The sequence below is a fragment of the Mandrillus leucophaeus genome, unplaced genomic scaffold (genome assembly GCF_000951045.1).
Source record: "Mandrillus leucophaeus isolate KB7577 unplaced genomic scaffold, Mleu.le_1.0 Scaffold223, whole genome shotgun sequence".
Classification (NCBI taxonomy): domain Eukaryota; kingdom Metazoa; phylum Chordata; class Mammalia; order Primates; family Cercopithecidae; genus Mandrillus; species Mandrillus leucophaeus.
This window is the reverse complement of record NW_012102288.1, coordinates 4,330,736-4,355,075: the sequence shown is the minus strand read 5'-3', so window position 1 is coordinate 4,355,075 and position 24,340 is coordinate 4,330,736. Positions and strand designations below refer to the sequence as shown.

The 24,340-nt window shown below is 37.1% G+C and overlaps 1 protein-coding gene across 1 annotated transcript in view; it reads right to left on the bottom strand.

Moving 5' to 3' along the window:
* The window catches only part of PKHD1 (polycystic kidney and hepatic disease 1 (autosomal recessive)), a 507,823-nt gene that overhangs the window by 26,993 nt on the left and 456,490 nt on the right, over window positions 1-24,340 (bottom strand). Inside the window, 3 exon segments of the mRNA XM_011981329.1 lie at window positions 9,129-9,216; window positions 10,183-10,318; window positions 19,715-20,732. Coding sequence (XP_011836719.1) covers window positions 9,129-9,216; window positions 10,183-10,318; window positions 19,715-20,732 — 1,242 coding nt within the window.

The following is a 24,340-nucleotide window of genomic DNA, read 5'->3' as shown; positions in this document are numbered from 1 at the left end:
GGGTGCACCCTTCAAAGAAGCACAAAACAAAAATTAGCTGTTTATTATCTAATCTAGAACAACGTCTTCATGTCTGCTGTGAAGGCAGACATTTGGACAATAAAGGACAATTTTTTTTAACTCCAAGAGGTTATCTAATCCATCAGGTTTTTCTTAGTCAAGACTTAGAACCACATGATCCAAGACAGTATAATAACAGTTAACATATACTGAAAGCTCACTATGCCAGACACTGTTCTTTATATACACGATTGCCTAAAAACTACACAACAACCCTATAAAATATGCTATTATCTATATTCTAGCAATTAGGAAATAGGCTCATGAAAGACTAAATTACGTGGTACTGGGGTTACAGCCCAAATCTACCTGATTTCAAAGTTTGCATTCTTTACAATATATTGGCTATATTATTATTAAATGTATAATACATAAAGAAAGAAATTCTATTATCTTTCTAGGTGGTCAGTTTCTACAGTCTGTCTTTCTTCTATTCAGGTTATCTATAGTTTATATGGCAGCAGAGTTAGGCCAAGGGATCAGGACCACGGCAATCTATCAAATCATGACTGATAAAGCTACTCTGATTTATGCAAACAAAACAAAACAAACCTTGCACCTTCTAACAGTAGATCATCCATTTATAAAGTGAAAAGAGGCAGCTTAACTCAGTATCACATTCACAATACCATTAATCATCTTTTGACTCTACCATCTCTAAATTATGTGCCTAATTAACAGCTGCTAGACTTTACTCTGGAAATGTCAATATGATTGGCATGGTGGACAAAGGATTATGGAAGTGGTCTGAAAGTTTATAAGTTGGTTTGAGATCTCTAAGGCTGAAATGTGTCATAAAGATATAATATGCTTAGTGTTACATTTTTTAATTCAATTGCTTAATCTTTTTGTGAAAACACTGTCTTTCTTCATCAATTTTGCAGAGCTAACTAAAACTTCTTTTCTGAGAAACATCTTTTACTTCATCTCTTCTGAGTTCCAAAATAAATAAAATGCCCACTAAAATGAAAATAAATAAGCCAAGACTCAAATAAATGATAGGCGCCCAAGATAAATGCAGTTTATACTCTTTAAAACCTATATGCATCAAAATTATGGTCAATAAACTCTTGCAAACAATGAACTGCAGAGTACAGATGTTCAACATGAAATCATTTGCTGCAGTTTTTCCTTTGACAAACATCCTTATTGTTCCCATCTTTGGAAGAATACAAAGCAGCATTTAATTGAAATGTGTCCGTAGAGCACAGTGAGTTGGCCTCGTAGAACAGCCGCCAAATTGCCTAATGGAAAGTGTTTTAGTTCTAAATGGGTTTACTTTTGCGTTAAATACCAGCTTGCCTTAGAGATCTCTACAAAGATTCCCATATATATCTATGATATTCTCAGATTTGAAGCATATGTGCCCAAAAGCTGAGGCAGTTGCTGCCAAGTACAGTACATTACTCCAGGGTTCATCATGTCTTCAGAATAGCTATGATGACATATACAGATGCAATTGACAGGCTCCCTGATCAAGCTGGAATAAACAGTATACTGGCTGGGGGACTTGGGATGGGGTGGGGTGCTGGGCTCAAGCAACTTCGGAATTGATTACACAACTACCAGGAAATGATACCTGAATGGGTTTCTGCAGGATAGATAGTTTTTAAAATACCTTTGCAGCCCAAATTATCCCCACAGCTATCCCACTCACTCCTAGGTATGCGTACTAGCAAACTGTTATATTGTTAATGTTGAGATGTTATCTTTAAAAGTATTAAGGACTTTTTTTGTGCAACTATGATCCGTAAATGTTAAAGGATATTGAAGACCTGTAAATAATTGTCCTTTAGTATATAAATTCACTTTTTATAATAGGCTGTAACTGCCTTTTCACTGAGGAGGATCTACTAAAGAAAAAAGAATATGAAGTTAAATTGCAGAACAAAAGATTTAGAGGAGATATACAGATACGGTTTTGTTGTTGCTATTTTGTTTTTCTCCAGGAAATACTTACAGTAAGTTAGATAATCTATCCCAAATGCTTTTGGTGCATTCTTTCTGAAGTTAAAAAGTAGTATTTCATAATGGCTTCAAGAGAAACTTTCAATCATATAAAATAGGGTATTTTGGTGACATGGGTATGCTAAAAACAGAAAACTACATGTGATTTCTTCCCTACTTCATGACTCACACACATGAAAAATGTGTGTATATAAGACACCCTCAGAATAGTCCTCACACATTCCCATTGGATCTCTTAAAAAAGGTAATAGTGACAATACTGATCCAAGTGAGCTAGTTGGCTTGAGTGTGGCTTGGTGTCCATGGAATAAAAGAGTAAATGTTATCTCATCTCACACCAGTTAGAATGGCAATCATTAAAAAGTCAGGAAACAACAGATGCTGGAGAGGATGTGGAGAAATAGTAACACTTTTACACTGTTGGTGGGAGTGTAAATTAGTTCAACCATTGTGGAAGACAGTGTGGTGATTCCTCAAGGGTCTAGAACCAGAAATACCATTTGATCCAGCAATCCCGTTACTGGGTATATATCCAAAGGAATATAAATCATTCTACTATAAAGACACATGCACATGTATGTTTATTGCAGCACTATTCACAATAGCAAAGACTTGGAACCAACCCCAATGCCCATCAATGACAGACTGGATTAAGAAAATGTGGCACACATACACTATGGAATACTGTGCAGCCATAAAAAAGAATTAATGTCCTTTGCAGGGACATGGATGAAACTGGAAACCATCATTCTCAGCAAACTAACACAGGAACAGAAAACCAAACATCGCATGTTCTCACATGGGAGAAGTGGGAGTTGAAAAATGAGAACATATGGGCACAGGGAGGGGAACATCATACACAAGGGCCTGTCAGGGGGTGGGGAGCAAGGGGAAGGATAGCATTAGGAGAAATACCTAATGCAAATGACAGGTTGATGGGTGCAGCAAACCACCATGGCACATGTATACCTATGTAACAAACCTGCATGTTCTGCACAAGTATCCCAGAACTTAAAAGTATAATAACAAATAAATAGATAGATAGATAGATAGATAGATAGATAGATAGATAGATAGATAGATAGATAGATAAAGAGTAAGTAGTTTCATGCCTCATTCACTTTGCATGGCCACAACATGATTCTAAGCTGGTGGGGTATGACATCCTTAAGGTTACTGAAAGAAAAATAATGAAAGATGAGGTGCAATAAGTGTCAGGAGTGGGACAAAGTAAAATATAAAGTCTCAGTAAGGTATGATATAGGAGAAGGTATGGAGAATAGGTAAGGTAAGGTACTGGGTATGAATAATGTGCAAAGTGTGGCAAGGTACAGAGTATAAGTAAGTAAGGTATGGACTATGGATTAGAAATGAAGTGTGAGTAAGGGTCTGAAGAATGTATAAAGTATGGAATATGAGAAAGGTATAGACTATGGGTAAGGTATGGAGTGTGAACAAGGCATGGAGTACGTGTAAGTTATGGAATATGGGTAAGGCATGGAATATGAGTAAGGTACTGGGTATGGTAATGTATGAAGTATGGCAAGGTATGGGATATAAGTAAGGGATAGGCCAGGCACAGTGGCTCATGCCTGTAATCCCGACACTTTGGGAGGCCGATGCGGGCGAATCACCTGAGGTCAAGCGTTCGAGACCAGCTTGGCCAACATGGCAAAATTCCGTCTCAACTAAAAATGGAAAAATTAGCCAGGCGTGGTGGTGGGCACCTGTAATTCCAGCTACTCAGGAGGCTAAGACAGTAGAATCGCTTGAACCCGGGAGGCAGAAGTTGCAGTGTGCTGAGATCGCACCACGCACTCCAGCCTGGGTAACAGAGCCAGACTCTGCCTCAAAAAAAAAAAAAAAAAAGTAAGGTATGGACTATACATAGGGTATGGAGTATAAGTAGGGCCCTAGGTATGGATAAAGTATGGAGGAGCAATATAAGGCATGAGTGTGAGTATGGTTTGGAGTATGGGTAAGGAATAGAAGAACATGGGTAACATATGGAGTAGACGATGGGGAGGTGAGTTCCAGTATTCATGTGAGAGTATCTGTCGTAAATATTACTAGAACATTAAAAAAGCTAAAAATTAATATTTTTATGCTGCTGTATTAAGATCAGAAGGTGAGTGACTGTTACATATCCTAAGCACTTTCTATACCAAAATGCCAACAGTAGCAAAATGGCACTGAAAAATGAACAGAATGACAGCATCAAAACAGGCAGTTTGGAATGCAATTCTGAATGTTTCATCTTCACAGTGGGTAACCTTGGATAAATTCACTTCATTTTCTTACTTTCTTAATGACATGCCTTGTGTCTACAAATCTGTACAAGGACCATTCTGTTCTGGTCTGTCCTCATTCCTTGGGATTTTAAGCTCAAGAAATTTCTAACTGTACTGCTTACTTGGGAGGCTGAGGCAGGAGAATGGCGTGAACCCGGGAGGCGGGGCTTGCAGTGAGCTGAGATCCGGCCACTGCACTCCAGTCTGGGCAACAGAGCCAGACTCCGTCTCAAAAAAAAAAAAAAAAAGGCCAGGAGCAAAAATATGAGTTCGGCACACAGGTGTTACTTTCAGCAAAGTGAACAAAAGATAGATTGTGTAAGTGGAAGGGAAAGTCTGGAGAGTCTATGGGGAGATTCTGACAAAATATGCAACATTACCTGGGCCTTTAAATTTGGATTGGGTACTGAGGAGAGCAAGACCTCCAAGTTTGGTAGAAAATTATTTTTGTGGACAGGCTGAAAACATTTAGAGTCTTGTTGTTTTGTTCTGTTTTTTGTTTTAATTATTTTATTTTATTTTAAATTCTGGGATACAGGTACAGAACATGCAGGTTTGTTACACAGGTAAACGTGTGCCATGGTGGTTTGCTGCACCTATCAACCCATCACCTAGGTATTAAGCCCCACATGCATTATGTTCCCTGTGTCCATGTATTCTCACTGGAAAACATTTGGCATCTTAATAAGTAAGTAGATAGGGTAAAAAAATTACAGGTCAAAATAGTAAAAAGTCAAATTGAAAAGAGAGTGGGAAAATTTATTGTTCTAATAAGAAAGCAATAAGCTGAAGCAAGCTTTTAAAAGTAAGGGTTTTGAAGCTATGAACTGTTTAATCACGAGATGTCAATCGCCCTCCTTAAGAGAATTTTTAGAAGGGGATAATTTCATTTTCTGGAATCGATGAGGTGTAGCTTTGCCAGAAACAAAATGTATAAGCTAAATTAAATGGTGACATTAAAAAAAAAACTGAGATCTGAGATTAATTCATTGAAAACAACATCAAATGATTATTCATTAACTTGGAGACTTTATTACCACAATTTTATATGTTTCTTAAGAGACAAATAACAAAAAATTAAGGAACAATGTCATCAGAAAAGGTAGGCAGCGTGCACCATATGATAGGAATGGTTTTAGGCCAATAATAAGTGCAAAATAGGGCACATCTATGATTGACTCATGCCTATCCATTTGAACATTTTGTATATTTTATGGGAACCATCTGAATGAGCTTAGACTCATAGCAAGAGTAGAGCAAGAAATAACTGTAAAATCATGGCCTATTCTTGGAAGTCAGTGATTTTGCAGGTAGGCTGATGTTTGAGCTGGCACATGAGTCATTTCCAAATCTGAAAAAAACATTTTGACAACACAAAACCAAGAGAAATGCCTTACCTGATTCATGAGGTGCACAGGAAATTGGATAAGCTGATTTTGTTTTGTTTTGTTTTGTTTTGTTTTATTTTGTTTTGTTTTGTTTTGCTTTGAGATGGAGTCTCACTCTGTCACCAGGCTGGAATGCAGAGGGCGATCTTGGCTTACTGCAACCTCCACCTCCCGGGTTCAAGCAATTTCCCTGCCTCAGCCTCTCGAGTAGCTGGGACTACAGGCATGTGCCACCATGCCCAGCTAATTTTTGTATTTTTAGTAGAGACGGGGTTTCATCATGTTGGCCAAGATGGTCTTGATCTCTTGACCTTGTGATCTGCTCGCCTTGGCTTCCCAAAGCGCTGTGATTACAGGTGTGAGCCACCACGCCTGGCCCATAAACCGAATTTTTGAAGAGTGGTAAACACATCCTCAAATTTGCATAAGAATGGGGATTTTTGGCCAATTATACAAAGTACATACACATCATATCAATTTATAATTTTCAGTGATTTATTGGTATGAAACTTCCTTTCAATGTGTTACTGGCAAATCTCAAAGGATGCATCATTATAATTACAATACTAACTGCATAAAAAGCCAGTGCTTGAAATCACACTTCTAGAAAGAAGGATTTGCAAAAGTTAACAAGATTTCCTACTTATTCCCCTATTATAATAGGCAAATATCATGGTAATAATAGATAACTGTGCTTAAAACAAATAACTGTTATTTTCTTTTTTAAAAAAATTTTACCGTTACTGATATATATCTCTTTGTATAGTATGCATATTTTGAAACATTATTTTCTTTTTTTCTTGAGATAGAGTCTTGCTCTGTCACCCAGGCTAGAGTGCAGTGGTGCCATCTTGGCTCACCGCAACCTCTGCCTCCCGGGTTCAAGTGATTCTCATGCCTCAGCTTCCCAAGTAGCTGTGATTACAGGAATGCACCGACCATGCCCGGCTAATTTTTGTATTTTTAGTGGAGACGGGGTTTCACCATGTTAGTCAGGCTGGTGTCAAATGCCTGACCTCAAGTGATCCAGCTGCCTTAGCCTCCCAAAGTGCTGGGATTACAGGCACAAGCCACCATGCCCAGCCTGAAAACATTATTTTCAAATCACATTTGAAATCACAAAGAATTTATCAATTCTTTCTCATCTAAAATAGCAACACAATATTTAGTGCAGAGATTTGCTTGAGTCCTAGCTCTTGGTCAGAATTATTCAACAATTCTGAATTCAAGGAGTCAAGATAAACCCATTGGCTCTATTCTTTTACTGGGACCCTGTAAGGATTTTTGAAAACTATCTGACCTAGAAGTTGTGGGGAAGGGAGTGAATGCTTTCCTTTCTGAGGATATTTTCCATCTACCTTAAAAATCATTTTTAATCCGTTTGGATTCTTGGGACATTTTTAAAATTTTCTCATTGAAACTAGTGGGAGAGATTAAAGAAATTTAACAGATCCTCTTTTTCAGACTGTTGTAATCTCTGGCTCCCTATCCGAATATAGGAGATGATTTTAAAATGTTCCACTGAACCCTCCTATTCTAGGTTATATCAGGTTGACATAAAATGAATTTCTCTTCACCTCAAGGTGAAGCCCCGACTTGGACTGTACTATTGTGCATGATTGGGACTCCCTCTGATGAGAAGGAAATACACAATCCTATCCATGAGCAGAGGAAGAATTTCAAGGTGCTGTGATCATTGTGAGGCCGCTTGTGCAGAGAGGCAACCCCTATGCATGAAGAGTTTGAGGCTGTCAGGCGAGATCTATGTGTTGGGCGATTGACTGCACACAATAGGGAGAAGGCTCCTGGTAGGAAGCATGATTAATAATGTATGGGTTATGTTGGAGGGAGGCCGGTAAGAGGACAAAAAACTCTCTTGTGACACCTGGAACACAAAGTATATTAATTGTAAAACAGAACCTCTTGCTTTTGCTGCCTTAAAACTGAAATCAAAAGGGCCTGAGTCTTAATTTGGCCCAGCAGCCAGGTTGTACTTACCTTTCCGTGTTTTTCGTCATAAAAACTCTTGCTTTTTGCTCCCGATCCAGTCTTCCCCATTTCAGTAAATAACACCAATATCCACCCAATATAACAAAATCAAAACCTAAAAGTTGTCCTTAAGTCCTTGTTTTCTTTGCTCCCAGTAGATTCTGCTGATTCAACTTCTGAAAGACATTCTGAATTAATCCACTTGTGATCTCCACCATCTCTTGCCTGGCCTTTTGCAATCACTTTTTAACTGGCTCAGGCGGTTCACTCTTGCGGTTCTCCAATCCACCCTCCACAGAAGAGAGTGATCCTCTAAACATGCAAGTCAGACCTTGGAACTGGCCTGCTTAAAACCTCCAACGGCTCTTCATCTCACTGAGAGTGCAGCCCAAACTCCCCACTGTGGTCCCCAAAGTCCTCTGTTGTCTGTCTGGCTCCAGCACCTCTCTCACTTTACCTCTTCCCTTGATCTCCCTTAGTCATGAGGCTCCTTTGTCTTAATTCTGTTTCGCAAACACATTCTCCTTAACATATTTTCTGTGGATAACATATCGTACTGTTTTACAACATAAAAACACAATGATTGAACTACTTCATAATAAAGAAATATGTGCCTCTTTGAGTAGGGTGTATTTCAATGGTTTTGTGTGTGAGGGGGTTAGATAGGAATTTAGAACTCAGAAACTATTTTTCCCATAAAAACCATGTTATACCTGCTTGCTTCTCTCTAGACCAAGCCCTAAAATGCACATTCTTGGGTCCTTCTGCAGAATATGTAGCCAAACTATCTTAGGCCTAGTAGAAATCTGCATTTTAAATAGATTTTCACATAAACAAGCTTCAAGGAAAGTAAGTGGAGCTGGCAGTGGTTCTGGGATAGAACAGGAAGGCAAAAGAGGATAGACAAAGATCAAAAGGAGAAAAAATAACTCTGAGGGCTGCTATGAGTCAGCTGCTTTTGCATTTATCATCACATTTATTCTTCATACCACTGAGAGCAAGTCTTTCTATTTCCCCATAGAAATCATACTGTACTTGGTAAATTGCTCCCTGGCCCAGTCCATAATACTGTACCAAATAAGCGTGTGTCATGGGGGCACTGAGTGGACTGCAGAAAACCTAGGATTTGATACTCACCCAAAAATGCCATGCACTTTTCCTTACACTACCTTAAGGATACAGATATGTTGAAAATGTTGCTTTATTGTGAAAGGGAAGGGGGAGAAAAGGTGGTGACTTTGGGATTTCCTGCCAGCCTAATCTTCCTTTTCACAGACACTGACACTGTAGATTAGGGATGAAGGAGTTTCCTTCCAAATTACTGAAGAAATTCAGTATTACCAATTTTGCTATGAATTCCTAATGGGTGCAAATATTTTATGTGCAGATAAAGTGGTAACAGATACCTGAAATTTACAGATACTTTACCTACCTTTTAGCACTGAGTCTGATGCTCCTTCCAGGGAAGCTGAAATTGTCCATGGCTCTGAAGGGGGCCCCAGGGACTCCACTCTTCGGTTCTAGAAATGGGAATAGGAGGAGGGAGAAAGAAAAAGTTGGATTCAGAAGAGAATTTTGTGAAGTTAGGAAACTAGATGGTTCAGATATATGCTTTTATAAAGAACATATTCAGTAGAAATAAAGGAAAGAAAGTGATAAATAAATGTTGTCTTTCTCATGTTAAGAATATATCAGAATTAACTTATATATGAGTAAGGAAATTATTGCAAGACAAGTTGGGGCAGAACAGTGAGGAGAGGAAAGGAAAACTATGTTTATAGAAAAGAATGGTACTATGTGCTGAAGGTTCATAAGAAAGGAAAGGTAAAGAGAAGAAAACAGGAGAGAGCTGGGTGAGTGCCAGACTAGATCAAAGTTTACAGGATTCCAAGTGTGGACCTCAGTGCCACAGATTTCTCTCTGCAAATATGTCAGGGGATGCATTTGTAAGTAGGAGAAAGCCAATTCAACAATCATAGTTCACTGTGAATTTTGTAAATACTGAAAAGATAAAATAGAATCAGGACGCAAAGCCTGAAATTAGAATTAAGCACAGAAACTTCTTGTTTTACTTAACCACATATAAGAGAGATTATTTAAAAAAACATAAAACTGTAATGTATCTATAATGTCATAAGTTCCTTCATTAACATATGAAAAACTTCTTCAGATGTAGATCTACTTCTTTGTGAAGGCTAGATTTCAGAGATGTGACAGACCTGCTTCAAGAATTTGGTTGGGGGGGGAAATTATCAGAATTTTATTTTTACCCTTCATCAAATTCTGAATGTCCAGAGAAAATAGAAGGAAGGCAGGCTGTGAAGTGGAAGGAAAAATGTGAAAGTAGTGAGAAGCTCTTAAGTGCAACAAATTGCACACAGTGGGCACTCTGTAAATCTGGATCAGTGATGACACACTCTAAAAGACAGACTGAATGCTACATGCTACTTAGCTCTAAAGACAGATTGCTTCCTGTGAAACGTTACCTGCTCATCCAAAAATACCAATTGTGGCTGCACTGGAAGCTCATTTCCCACTTCTCCATCTGAAGGCTGGACTAGGACGGAAAGTACATAGGGCCGAATATATATCAAGTTCCCAGTTTTAAAACTGCTTGAATTTCTGGCAGATATAAAAACAAACAAAATACATCCTTGGGATTACATATATCCCTATGGTAGCAATTTTCCACAATCCATTATTACCAGTGAAAATATTTGCATTTGTCTGTGTTTCTAGAAAATAATACACTGTGTAGTGAACATGGCTTTATAGCAAAGGTTAATTATGTATGTATTTGATATGTTTTCTTAGCTATAATGAAAATGGACTGGGTGGTAGGGAAAATCACAAATTATGAGTGTATATTTTTATTATCATTTATTAAAATCAGTCAAAAAACAAAAGTCTCAGTGAAAATTAGCCTCAAACTCATATAGATAATAATAATAAAAGCCTCAGACTAAAATGAGAGGACATGGACATGTCCAATAGTAAGCTATTAAATCAGCTTTCCCAAATAATGCCCTGATTTGTGGGTGTGTTCCAATTCCGTGATATAAATACTACCACCATAGCTAATTCCAAGATGACAAGATACTACCACTGAGCAGAGCTGGGAAGAGACACCCAACAGCAAACTCCAGTACACCACTGTTTTACACAGAAGAGCTCATTTAATCTTCACAACAAACCGTATTTATATTCTGTGAGTGTGCTTGTACTAAATGGATTCAATAACTATTAATAGCATTAATGAATTAATTTACTTCAGTTGCATGAAGCATCTGAGGAGAATAATACTTATAATTGCCATTTACTGAGCATGTACTGTATACCAAGTTCCATGATAAAGTGTTCATGTATAATTTCATTGCATCTTTAAAATGACACTATGTGGTGGGTACTCTTGTTTATATATGAAGAAGCTGAGGTCCAAAAAGGCTTGAATAACTTGCCAAAGGTCCTACAAATAGTAAGTATTGACTGAGATCTAGAGTGGTTAACCAGCGAGCTATATTGCTTCTCACTTCCTTTGAACATACTAAGTGCTGACATGACTTAGCAACAAAATGGAACACTTACAAAATAGTTATATACTTCATGACAGTGTAAAACATGTGTCACTCAGAGTTTTGGCATTTTTGATGACAGAGCTTGCATCATTAAAATAAAATTATACACCTATTGTCCCATTAAGTCTATTGTGTATTACACATCATAGGCATGCAACAGATGTTTGGCAACTAAATGGAGGCACCTGGACATCATATATCATATATAGGACCCTGACATAGAGCATTCCTTGATGAGTTATCCTCAATAACCTGGGCCAGGTCTCATGAGGTATTTATTTATTTATTTACTTATTTATTTTTAAAATAGCCTACTTTGCTTTCTCCCATTTAATGTTTATAAGTCAACTATTCTATCTCCTAACTACCTCCCCTTCCCTACACGAGGAGGAAAGGATAAAGTATTTATTTAACGTGGAGGGTGCATGTCAGGAAAAAGCGAAGATTTGTTCCGAAAGAAGAAATAGTGGGAGAGCAAATACAAGGGATCACTAAATATGAAGTTTCCGTAGGAAGCAATTTTCTTCTCCCCTAGGAATCCTAGGAAATGCGGGCAGAGTGCAAATATGTGGTCCTAAGAAGCTCTTTAGTCATCTACCAGCGAAGACCCTGGCTTTTTGGCTGGAATCACTCCCTGGGAATTCAACACACACTAGCCTCAACATCATTTCTTAGTTTGTTTAGCCTGAGTGGCTAGGGCTCCTTTCCTTTTTTAAAGGGAACCATTTAAACCAGATTTTAAAAATCCATGCTATTAATTCTATCCTTCTGTGGGTTCCAGGTTATTAGAAAATTCTAACGTTGTTATCAGATCCTATTTCTCCCCTAATCTTTTTCCTTAAATTCTTTCTGATGGGGGCTAGGATGCAGGCAAGCAGTCTGGGTTAAAGAAACTGAAAGACTCCATCAAAGATTCTGACATAAGTACATTGACGTCTAGAGACGAAGGGAGGGAAACCAACTGCCTGAACACACGCTAAAAGGCCCATTCCTGACACACTTTAAAGTTTATTGTGAGCAAACATCTCTTGTTAAATGTAAACAGCATCTCACTGGAGGTCACAGACTTGCTGCTGCAGCATATCCCAAGGTAATACCACTTTAAGCTCCACATAAACTCTTAAGCAGTTTCTGTCCTAAAACCTGACTGTAGGTGGTACAGTTTTTTACGATATGTTATAATAGTGCAATAAATCTGTTAGCTTAAAATCGAATCTCCGTGGCCTTTTAGAGAAATCATCATTAAATGCAGGGTCCTGTTAATGATGCCATCGAAGTGAAATTGTTTAATCTGCTAAGGGGGTGAAAGGTCACCAAATGAATTTTTTATAATACATCAACTTGACACGCAATAGGGAAAACTGTAATAGATAAAAGCAAAGGAAAAGGGCACTGTCTTCTTCTGATAGGTCAATAGCAGCCAAGAGAGTCACTCATCCACTTTCCTTTCACGATGGGGCTCCTTTTGCATTTAATATGGACACCCAATTAATACCTCAGCACCACAGACAACCTCATTTTAGGTGACTTATAGCAATTTCTCCCCCTTCCTTGAAATGAAAGTGATCACAATACATCATAGCATTGTGCGAATTAACGTTAATTGATTCAAGTTACCAAGCAATGATGGGCCACTTATATAATCTAGGCGTTATTGGGTGCTAGAAGGGATGGAGGGAAGATTAGATTCCAGTGTCCGTTGCTGTGACGACGGGAGTCACCTGACGCCTTGTTAGACAGTTGTAAGGTTCTATTGCTGGCCCCAGTGGGGTCGTCAGTAAACTGGAGTGATGTCCAAACATCATTACATGCTGCTCCAATATTAAAGCAAAGGGATTAGCAACTTATTGCAAGCAACCTGGATTTGTCATTGTGCTGTCGTTATCCAATTTCCAACTGCTAATGTGACTGTAGCCTGCAGGCAGAAGGACCTACAGCCAAACTTTAAAAAATGGGGGAGAAAAGTTCCCTCCATTCATCCCAGTTTTTACCATTATTTAACAGCTTCCAATACCCAGTTAGGTATGTGAAAGAATTTTTTTTTTTCGACAACACTTAAATGCAGGCTAAAGGAGAAAAGCCAAGAAAATACAGAAATTTCCCAATTAAGAGATCACTCCTATTCATGTCAACTCTTGCTTTTCATTTCCACCAGATCTGAAATGTTTACCTTGTAGAAGACGGAATTATTTCTATCTGCATGGAAAACTTAAAGAGCAAATAAATTTTATTAGTGAAAACTGGCTCTCAGCAAGACCTACTGTGGTGGGGTGGGGTGAGGTGAAGTTGGGGTGGAAATCAGAGATACTCTGTCTTCAACCTTCTGCTCAAAGCTACTAAGCCAAGTTCCTATAAAAAGCCTCATGTCTTGATTGAATGCTTCAGGATGTCCTGAGCATTTTTTATCTCTCTTGTTTTAAATAGGCTAGATAAGGCCGAATATTCTATATGTACCACAAGGGGACTTGAATTGTAAAATGATTTTGGGCAATTTTGTACCCTGAAAGAAAAAAGTAAATTCTTTAGTCAATTCTAAAAAAATCTAAAATATATGTATTATGTTAATATAGGGAAAATACAAATATAATGTGAACATATTTCTATATATTTAACAAATATATGTTAACCCTTCTACTATGTACAAACATTGTTCAAGGCACTGTGAGATATGCAAAGATATAGAACACCATGATCTCCCCCTCGAGAATAAGCTTCTATATAATTTGTATGACAAGAATGACTTTTCTGGTTATCCTTCTGAGTTGATAGATGCAATTTTCTTACCGTTCATGGTCCTGATGCTCCCTGTTAAACCTATCTAGGCTTCCTTAGCAAATAGCCAACTCCTAAGAGGGAAGAAATGTCTTATGATCTGACAGTTTTTTTCTGGCACTGTGATCTAGCGGTTCCAAGCCTGGCATATTGTAAGCACCCAGTACATGTTGCTATAGTAACACTTGCCAAATCAGTACCCATTATGCATTCCCTCTGTTCTTAGGTCACTAATTGCCTCTGAAAAACTACCACTCATCTTGGCCTTCAACTTCACATTCTGGGGCACTCCTCAAGCAGTGTGCTTACTTCTATTCTGTGATACTTCTGATTAAACTCTTGTGATTCCATGGAATTATTCATTTAAAAACGAGATTTCAGTAACCTTAGGTGTAACTTGAGGTGGATCAGAAGTATATAAAGACACAGAATAAACACTGTACGTCTTCCAACAATTCAGGGGACAAAAACACCTCTTAGGAGTTGACTAGCTGCTAAGGAAGCCTAGACGGGTTTAACAGGGCATAAGGACAATGAAAGATAAGTAAAATCAATTATAAGCAAAAAATCAGGGGACAAAAACCTAAGTATTTTAATTGGCAAATCATTTAAAACAATATTTTATAATAAACCTAGCATGACTATTTTATCTAGGAGAATGAAAACTCTGCATTTTTAAAGATCATATGCAAAATAACCAAAATTTCCTGTTTATCCTGGGGAGTTGTAGCAGTCATAAGTCTGTTCAGGAAAACAGAAATCACTCAAGGTCTTTCTAATGGAAGAGATTTAATTCAAGATATTGGTTGCACAGGGGTTTTAGAATAGTAGAAAAGTAAAACAGGCTACCTTTCACTAAATGTGATATATTGAATGATAATTTATTGTGATTTACAATGTGCTTAGGCACACTTGGGAATATAATCATAAGTCGAAACCTTGATCACCTAATAAATATTATAAAGATTAACATTTTATACTCAAGTTAATGTTATGAAAAACTGGATTAATGGTTAAGCAGCTTCATAGAGAATTAATGATTTATTTGTAATAGATATGGAATGAGATTTAGTATAACATCTTCTCATTAAATAGTTGAATAAATGCTGTTTTTCATATCCATTAATTTTCAAATCTCTAGATTCTTACAGGGACCATATGATGTTTTGAACATTATAGCTGTTCAGTTAACATTGGGGAATAAAAAACATTGAAATATAAGCTTTCAAGAGTCTATTATATTTACCTGCGAGTTCACCATGTGTACAAATAATTCTTAAATTAATTGATTTTAAGGTAGTGTCATCTGATTTTGGAATTAGAACTTTTCTGGATGTGGATGTGTCAACAGCAACAATAGATTATAATTAACATCCTGTTCACAATAAAATAGCAGAAAAAAATATAAACTGCAGGACAAGAATTAAAGATGTAGTGGTCTGGCGCCATTCAGTGTAAGAAAAATAGTACTCAAGGGCATCACTGCAAAAACAGGATTGTGAAGTAAATGACAGATTTGATGATGACCATGAATCATCATAACAAAGGTGAATAGTCTACATTATTTCCCATTTAATAAGTCTGAATATTATGCAATCTTTGTCTTTTTTTAATGTTTAAGAGTTGAAGACTTAAAAATGCTTGTTATTAATGGAACAATTTTTAATTGTATAGAAAGCTTGCTTACGTAGAACATCTCACTTTCCCACGAAGCCACACATATGAAGTAAGATTGCAATAATTTTGCCATTGACCCAATTAAACAAAGTAGCGTATTTGTACTGCAGTGAAAAGAAGGAATGATGTAAAAACACTCTTTAATGGCAAAGTTGTGGTTTTTGTCATGGGGAAGAACAGAGACAAGCCAGTAGTATAGGAATCTCTTCTAGGATGCACATTCTGCCGGTCTTGAAAAGAACGTACTTCCTTGCTGATAGAAACAGTCTACTATTTCATGCTCCAAACAGCTGTCTTCTACAAGGCAGGTGCCCAGCATGCATAAAGAGGAGAAGATGCAGAAGAGAAAATGTTAAAGGTGACTGAATGCCAAAAGACTTGTATAATTTATTGGCTCTCCTGGTTTTCTTCTCTATTCCAAAGTAACCTGATAGGGTGCTCCTTATGCAGAATGAGGGAACTTAAAAACACACTACTAATGTGATAAGTATATACATGTTGCACATACACAGATAAACACTCCCACAGTGTCATGCTCACCCTCATGGTAACTATTTTAATAGCCCAAAGTTCATGGCAATGTCATGAACAAAGAGCTTTATGTGACACGGCATATTAGTTTCTATTGCTGTATAACAAATTACCACAGTCAGCGGCTTACAGTAACACCAATGTGTTATCTCCAGGGAGTGGGCCAGGAGTCCAGAGAGGCTTTGCTGGCTTTGCTGAAGAGTTCACTTCCAAACAGGTTGTTAGAAGAATGTATTTCCTATGACTCTATAGAATTGAGGTCCCTGCAAAACCAAAATGAGATCCCACCTCATGCCAGTCAGAACAGCAATTATTAAGAAGTCAGGAAACAACAGATACTGGTGAGCCTCTGGAGAAATAGGAATACTTTTACACTGTTGGTGGGAGTGTAAATTAGTTCAAACACTGTGGAAGACAGAGTGGCGATTCCTCAAGGATCTAAAACAAGAAATACCATTTGACTCAGCAACCCCACTGCTGGGTATATATCCAAAGGATTATAAAGCATTCTACTGTAAAGACCTATGCACACCTATGCTTATTGCAGCACTATTCACAATAGCAAAGACTTGGAACCAACCCAAATGCCCATCAATGACAGACTGGATAAAGAAACTGTGGCACATATACACCATGGAATACTATGCAGCCGTAAAAAGAATGATTCATGTCCTTTGCAGGGACATGGACAAAGCTGGAAGCCATCATTCTCAGCTAACTAACACAGGAACAGAAAACCAAACACTACATGTTCTCACCCATAAGTGGGAGGTGAATAATGCCAATACATGGACACAGGGAGGGAAACATCAGACACTGGAACCTGTTGTGGGGTGGGAAGCAGGGGAAGGGAGAGCATTAGGACAAATACCTAATGCATGTGGGGCTTAAAACGTAAATAGCGGGTTGATAGGTGCAGAATACCACCATGGCGCATGCAAGAAGACAACAAACGACAACGGAGGTCAACAAAGTTTTGGAAGTTGGAAAACATGGTGATGGAAACTTAGCTAAGCAGAGGAAGCTTGAATCCAGATACCTCTAGAGGAGGATAAAGACTGGAAGAGGCCAGTTCGCTGTGTATTATTTACTTTGAAAGTAGACAGCTACTCCATCTCTTCCCACAAAACAGAGTTGGTAGCTTCTTTCTTTCTTTCTCTCTTTCTCTCTTTCTCTCTTTCTCTCTTTCTTTCTTTCTTTCTTTCTTTCTTTTTTCGACAAGATCTGGCTCTATCACCCAGGCTGGTGTGTAGTGGCACAATCTCAGCTCATTGTAACCTCCCTCTCCCAGGCTCAAACAATCCTCGCACCTCAGCCTTCCAAGTAGCTAAGACTACAGGCATGTACCATCATGTCCAGCTAATTTTTGTGTTTTTGTAGAGATGGGGTTCACCATGTTGCCCAGGTGGGTCTCAAACTCCTGGACTCAAACTATTCACCCACCTCCACCTCCCACAGTGCTGCGATTATAGGTGTGAGCCATCACACCCGGCCCAAAGTTGGTAGCTTTTGAAAGTAGCTAGTACTCTCTTAGAAAAATGAGTCCAGTATGGCCTGAATTTGTTGAAATGCATATAACCCCATTAAATTAACAAGAGCAAACCACTGGAGAACATCCTTGGTACTTTTCCATGAAAGCGCTGCATTCCTAGACTCATTTCTGCTGGCTTAAGGTCAGTTCATTGGCCCGTCAATAGCTCTCTAGTGAGTTCAGTGGAAAACCCAGCTGACTGTGATAAAGCTGAAAGAAACAAGGCTGGCTCTGGGGCCTGTGTCAGGTTTTATGGTTTTGTTTTGTTTTGTTTTTTATCATACTGTGCAACACTGGGAAACATGAGAAACCTTGCTAATTCTCATTGAATGCCATAGGATATGGCATTTCTCATTCGGGAGAGGTTTGTTCAGATATACTTAAGAAGCAGCCCTTCCTTATCTTCAGAAGATTTAATCTTTGCCTTATGTCTAGAAAATATCTTTTAAAATACTAAAGAAAAAGGGGGGGGATAGAACACATTGCAACACAAAATCAATTCTGTATTTTACACTTCCAACTCTTTCTTATTAAATCAGAAATAACTGAGTCAAAAGTAAAAAAACATGACGGCTATGACAAATGGTGGGTGACAAATAAAAGCAATCTTTTCTTTGAAGCTATTTCATTTCTTCATGATAGAATGGCATGCCCTACATATATGTGTGTATATACCTAAATTTGTGCTGGATCCACTCTCTGCTGGTTTTCCTCTGACATAGCTCTATTGCTTCTACTCATTGACTTTTCTCTGTTTCTAGTTAAAAGCACATTCTTCACTGAGTCTTCTTTTATATGTAATATAAAATCAGTCATTTTGGAATTACCACCTTTTAGAAAGCTCAGTACTGTAAAATCTAAATAAAATTAAGCAATAAACTGACTCTCTTTCTCTCTAGACAAAAATTATTCATGTATGTATACTTATAATATACTTACAAGAACTCAGTGGGACCTAAATAAAATTGGGCTAATGGAAAAATACTTAAATGTAAGCTAACATCCATCAGCATCATTCCTTTAAGCATTCTAATCCTCATACCACCATACATAATATTATAACGTCACTAACATGGTGAAGGTTTGGTAGTTGACAAAAATACCCAAAATTGAGTAAGTTGTGATAATAATAAGCTATGAGTACCTTTTAAGTTAACAATTCCCAAAGGCCTTAAAATCAACCAGATCCAGAAAAATATGCTTGTATTTTTTCTCATCTTCTCTATATATCAATGTATAGCAGGAAAGAGGAACATCTATCTCTATTATAAACACAAAAACACTAGCTAAACTTTCACTTAGATATGTTGCTCTGTGTACAAAAGGACAATCAATGTATTAGCTGAATATTTATCCAAGTGTGAGGACGTGGTTTTCTTTTTAGTTTTGCTTTTTATTTAAGTTCTACCGAATTCCACATCCATTGGAGATGGTTGATGGTTGTATAGAAGTAATCACTACCCATTAAATACTAATAGCTTATTAGCACTATCACAAATAAAATGATATAGCAGTAGCAACAGAATAATATCTATTTCACTTTACCAACCCTAGAACCTAGTCTATTGCTTAAATTCATTAAATAAATAAATAAATGATCAAATGAACTAAAAACAAGTTGCTTCCAAAAAATCTCTTCCCACATGCTTTTCACTTTAAGGAATCAAAATATAATGTTTTCTACCACCTTGGAAATAGAATAATCATGAAAAATATGAATTTAATACACAATCTAAAAACTAAGAATTTAAGTCTTTAAATGACGCTTTGAATTTTTATTCTTAAAAAGCAGACGAGTTATATGATTCAGTGTAAGTACACTGACATTTGCAACATATGTCAATATGGACCTAAAAAATCAGCCCTTTTGCAACATATGTCAATATTATCAGCCCTCACCCTCATTTGGATGTGAATATAATTAGTACTTACCCATAGCCAATGACTCCCTTTGACTGAGTAACTAGTAAGGCCCCAATAGTCATATTCAGAATATTCTCTAGTACCCCAGTCTGTTGAGCAGTGATGACTTGATGAGCCAAGTTCTGTAATTTGTTACTTGATAAGGATGAAATCATTCCAGTACTCCTTACTGTTGGCGAATCACCAATTTCAATGACAATCACTTTTGACATCGTTTCCACAGTCGTTGGGGGTGAAGACCTATATGAGTTCATTTCCATCATGAGAGGCCTGCGTTGACTGACTCTTCTATAATGACTAGCGCAAGTCACAGTCGGGCAATTGCGCTTTCTTTTTGCTCTACTGTCAGCAATGGCCTTTAAGGTCTCTTCATGGCCAGGTATCTCACGAAGAAACCTGATTTGGTTTTGGCCAATCTGTAAGAAGTTAGTTAGTCTTTCGAGTATTACTATTTCCCAGCCTTTTTCTAAGACTGAAACCATCACAGTGAGGGCCAAGTTAATGGAAACACTTGAGCGTATTTCAATGGGCTCCTCTCCTTGTAGTACAACATACAAGAGGTTATCCATGATGTTGAAATAGTTGGCACCAATAGATTCATTCAGCAATAAGGAAGCCGACTGAACCAGAGTAGGTGGTATAAAACTTTCCCCTAAGAAGACGTGGGGGTTCTGGAGCTCATGGTAGAATACAGCCAAGAGAAGCTTGGAGGTACTTTTGTTCCCCAATAGAAAAAAACGCAAAACTTGAGGAGTTTGATCCATGAAGCAGACCTTGGTGATTTGCCTGGTGGGTAAGATAGAATAGAAAGTAGACACCGACCCAGAGGTAGAGCAGGGAATATTGGCATTTACACTACTAAAGATGTCAACAAAACCACTAGTCACAGATACAACTGGATATAACTTCTGAATTGCCCAAGTGGCATCAGCGCCATCAAGAATTAGGACCACTTGGTCAGTCTGTTTGCAGACGAATCCTTGCATCAGAAATCGGTATGTACATTTCTGTTCTTCTCTATATGTACCTATAAAAGAAAAGAAACAAAACAAGCTATATGTGAACTACAATCTCTCAATGATGATTTGTAATCCATCACTGTCGCCATCATCTATAACCTGATAAAATATTTATTAAACATCTAATTGTGCCAGATACTGAGAATGTAAGGAAGATTGGGGCAAAATATAAAAAGATAAGTACATTAAATAATAGTTCTTTAATGTATTTTTAAAGTACATGTTACATAATATGTTATTTAAAGTTAATAATGGAGATAATAACTGAGAAAAGGAGTTGAAGAAGTAAAAGAGTCAAGACAATGAAATAATTATCAAGGGCCCCTGAGAGAAAAACAAGATAAACTATTTTTTGCTACTCTCGCACATTCCATATAACACAAAATACCTCACCTCTGGTCACCAAAATATGTAGGTATTTCTCCACACCAACAACCAATTCTCCAGTGGATACAAACTGGGTGTCATATAATTTAACCAAATTCTGATACTAAACAGTTAGTGCAGACTCCACAAGGTAAGGGCTCAGTCTTACAAGCATGCCCCTATTTCAGACACCAATTGCAAATCTTAGGTTGTGACCTGTGCTTCTGAACAACTGGCTATAAATCAGGGCTCTCATGACTCCCTCCTTGAATTCAATTAACTTGCTAGAGAGGCTCACAGAACTCAGGGAAACATTTACTTATGTTTTCTCATTTATTATAAAGGATGCAGACAAACAGACAGATGGAAGAGATGCATAGGACAAGGTATGTGGGAAGGGACATGGAGCTTCCATGCCCTCTCTGCATGTGCCACCCTCAAGACATTTCCATGTGTTCAGCCACCTGAAAACTCTTCTAATCCTGTCCTTTTGGGCTTTCATGGAGGCTTCATTATGTAGGTATGATTGACTAAGTTATTTGTTGTTGGTGATTGACTCAACCTTCAGACCCTCTCCTTTCCCCTGAGATGGGGATGGTGAGGAGATGAGGCTTGAAGTTCCAACTCTCTAGTCACATGGTTGGTTCCCCTGGCAACCAGTCCCTATCCTGAGGCTATCCAGTAGTTGAGGCATCAGCTTGTCAGAAAAAAAAAGACATTCCTATCACCCAGGAAATTCCAAGGGATTTAGGAACCTTGTATCGGATGTTTCTATCACTCGGGGAATTACAAATGTCTTAGGGCTTCTGTGTCAGCAACCAGAGTCAAAGATCAAATATTCGAACAAAAGAGTCTCCTAGCACTACTGATTTTAGTAGCTCTGCCTCAGGAACCAGAAATACAGATACAGGTGTAGATATAGATATAGATCTAGGTGTAGATATAGATCTAGATACAGATATAGATACAGATTTAAATATAGATATAGATATAGATATAGATATAGAAAGAATCTCACAATATTATAGCTCCATAATAGAAATAGGGTACAAGAGAAGGGGTAGTATCATCCTAGTGAATGGGAGAAGAGGTAGATGGAGGGGAATGGGTGGAACAGAGAAATTATGGAGGCATATTAAAATTGAAGAGGTGTATCTGACCAGATTGTGAAAGAGTTTGGATGTCAAACTGTATAATTTTCTCATACTCTATTTTTCCCCAAACATAAAAAGTAAAGAAATACAAGAAGAGGGAAAGAAGAAAGTAGTAACTTGGGAAGTTGTTGATATTAAGGAGCCCAAGTTGAGGATGGTGAGGGTTAATAAAAACATTTAAAGGAACAGTGTTATTCATTATTCCCACCATTCCTAATAGTGCCTCTATGAAGCTAGAATAGTTCTTGTTTTGAATCCACAGGGATATTTTGTTGTCCACAGGGATATTTTGTTTTCCAACAAAGAATTTCTTTGACTTAAAATTTATATTCACAAAATCATTCTGTATTGTTTTCTAGATTTTTAAAATTTGCCTTAGTGCAAGTTCATAAAAGTAGCCTAAGAAATGGAACAAAAAATCAAATTATTTTTAATGTAGGAAATACTAGATTTGCGTATAATCTAGTCTTTCCTATATCCTTCCATCCACATGATATAATTATAAATCTATGCTAAACCTGTCCGTGGTGTTAATAAATTTAACTACCAAAGTGTTGGTTCAAGAGTAGGGCACATGATTTACTTTTTCTTCAACAATAATAGCAAAAACAGGGGTGATTAAAAGTTACAAGGAAAATTATAAAATACTTAAAACAACAATAATTATAATTCTACTACATTAAAATTTTTGGAATGAAGTTAAAACAGTGCTTTTATGGAAAATTTATAGTGTTAAATGCTTATATAAGCAAAGAAGAATTATCTAAAAGCAATGCCCTATGGTACTACCTCAAGAATTTTGAAAAAAGATATAATGGACAGCATGGTGATTGTAGTTAATAATACTGTATGGTATAACTAAAATTTGCTAAGAAGGTAGATCTTAAATATTCTCATCACACACACACACACACACACACAAGCAAAAAGGTAATATGAGGTAATGGATATATTAATTAGCTTTCACAATGTATATGCATATCAAAACATCACATTACATAGTATATCTATAGTATATCCTAAATATTTAAAATTGTATTTGTCAATTATGTCTCATAAAAGCTAGAAAAGATACAAGACTTGCATGTCTAAAAGAATTTTAAGGAATTTAGAAAAAGAGCACAACAAAGCGAAAGAAAGGAAATAGTCAATATGATAGCAGAAATCAATGAATTAGAAAAGAAACAACAACAAAACAATATAAAACAACAGAGGAAGCAGTTCTCGGGAAACAGCAACAAAATTGACTAACCCTTCCTAGACTAATCAAAATAAAAAGAATACAAATCACCAATTTCAAGAATGAAAGAAAGATTATCATTACAGATTCTGCAGAAGAAAAAATGAGAAACTATTACAAACAAGCATTTGCCAACACATTCAACAATTTAGATAAAGTAGACAAATTTCTTTAAAATTGACACAAGATAAAACAGAAATTTTGGCCTGTTCTATGTCTCTTAATGAAATTGGATTCATTACATTGAATGCTAAATGATTAAATAAAAATTTAATTATCAAATTTAAAGGAATAGTCACTTTCACATTGTGGTTTTTTTTCCCTGTGATTATATCATAGGATAACTCTAATGTTAATCAAGAGTTGTCTTCAGAAGCATGGATCCAGTATGAAGGGAATTAATTGCATGGTCTTAACGGCCCTACAAATTTTGTTTTGAGATCCTGATGCACCAGTCTCTATTACAGTTATATCTTTTCCAAGTAAGATAGTTAGGTAACATTTCCTCATGGGAGATCTTCGAATCACAGTGGTTCCCCTTTTCTAAACTTGGCAGCTCACTCTCCTTTTTATTTTTTCAGCCATGCTGATGTCATTGATTAATCACTCACATTCCATCCAATTTTATAAATCTCCAGCTTTCTTCTTCCTGCTTCTCATCTAGGAGATATAATGTCTTAAAGTGACCTCTAGAGATGTACAGTTCTGTTAGAATTATAAATAAATAATTAAACTAAAACAATCACATCCTTTGTTGATGATTCTCAATCATTCTCTGCTACCATCTAACTGTATGTAATTTGATAAATCACATGACATTAGTAGGCATCAGTGTTCTTAAGGGTTATCTCTCCAG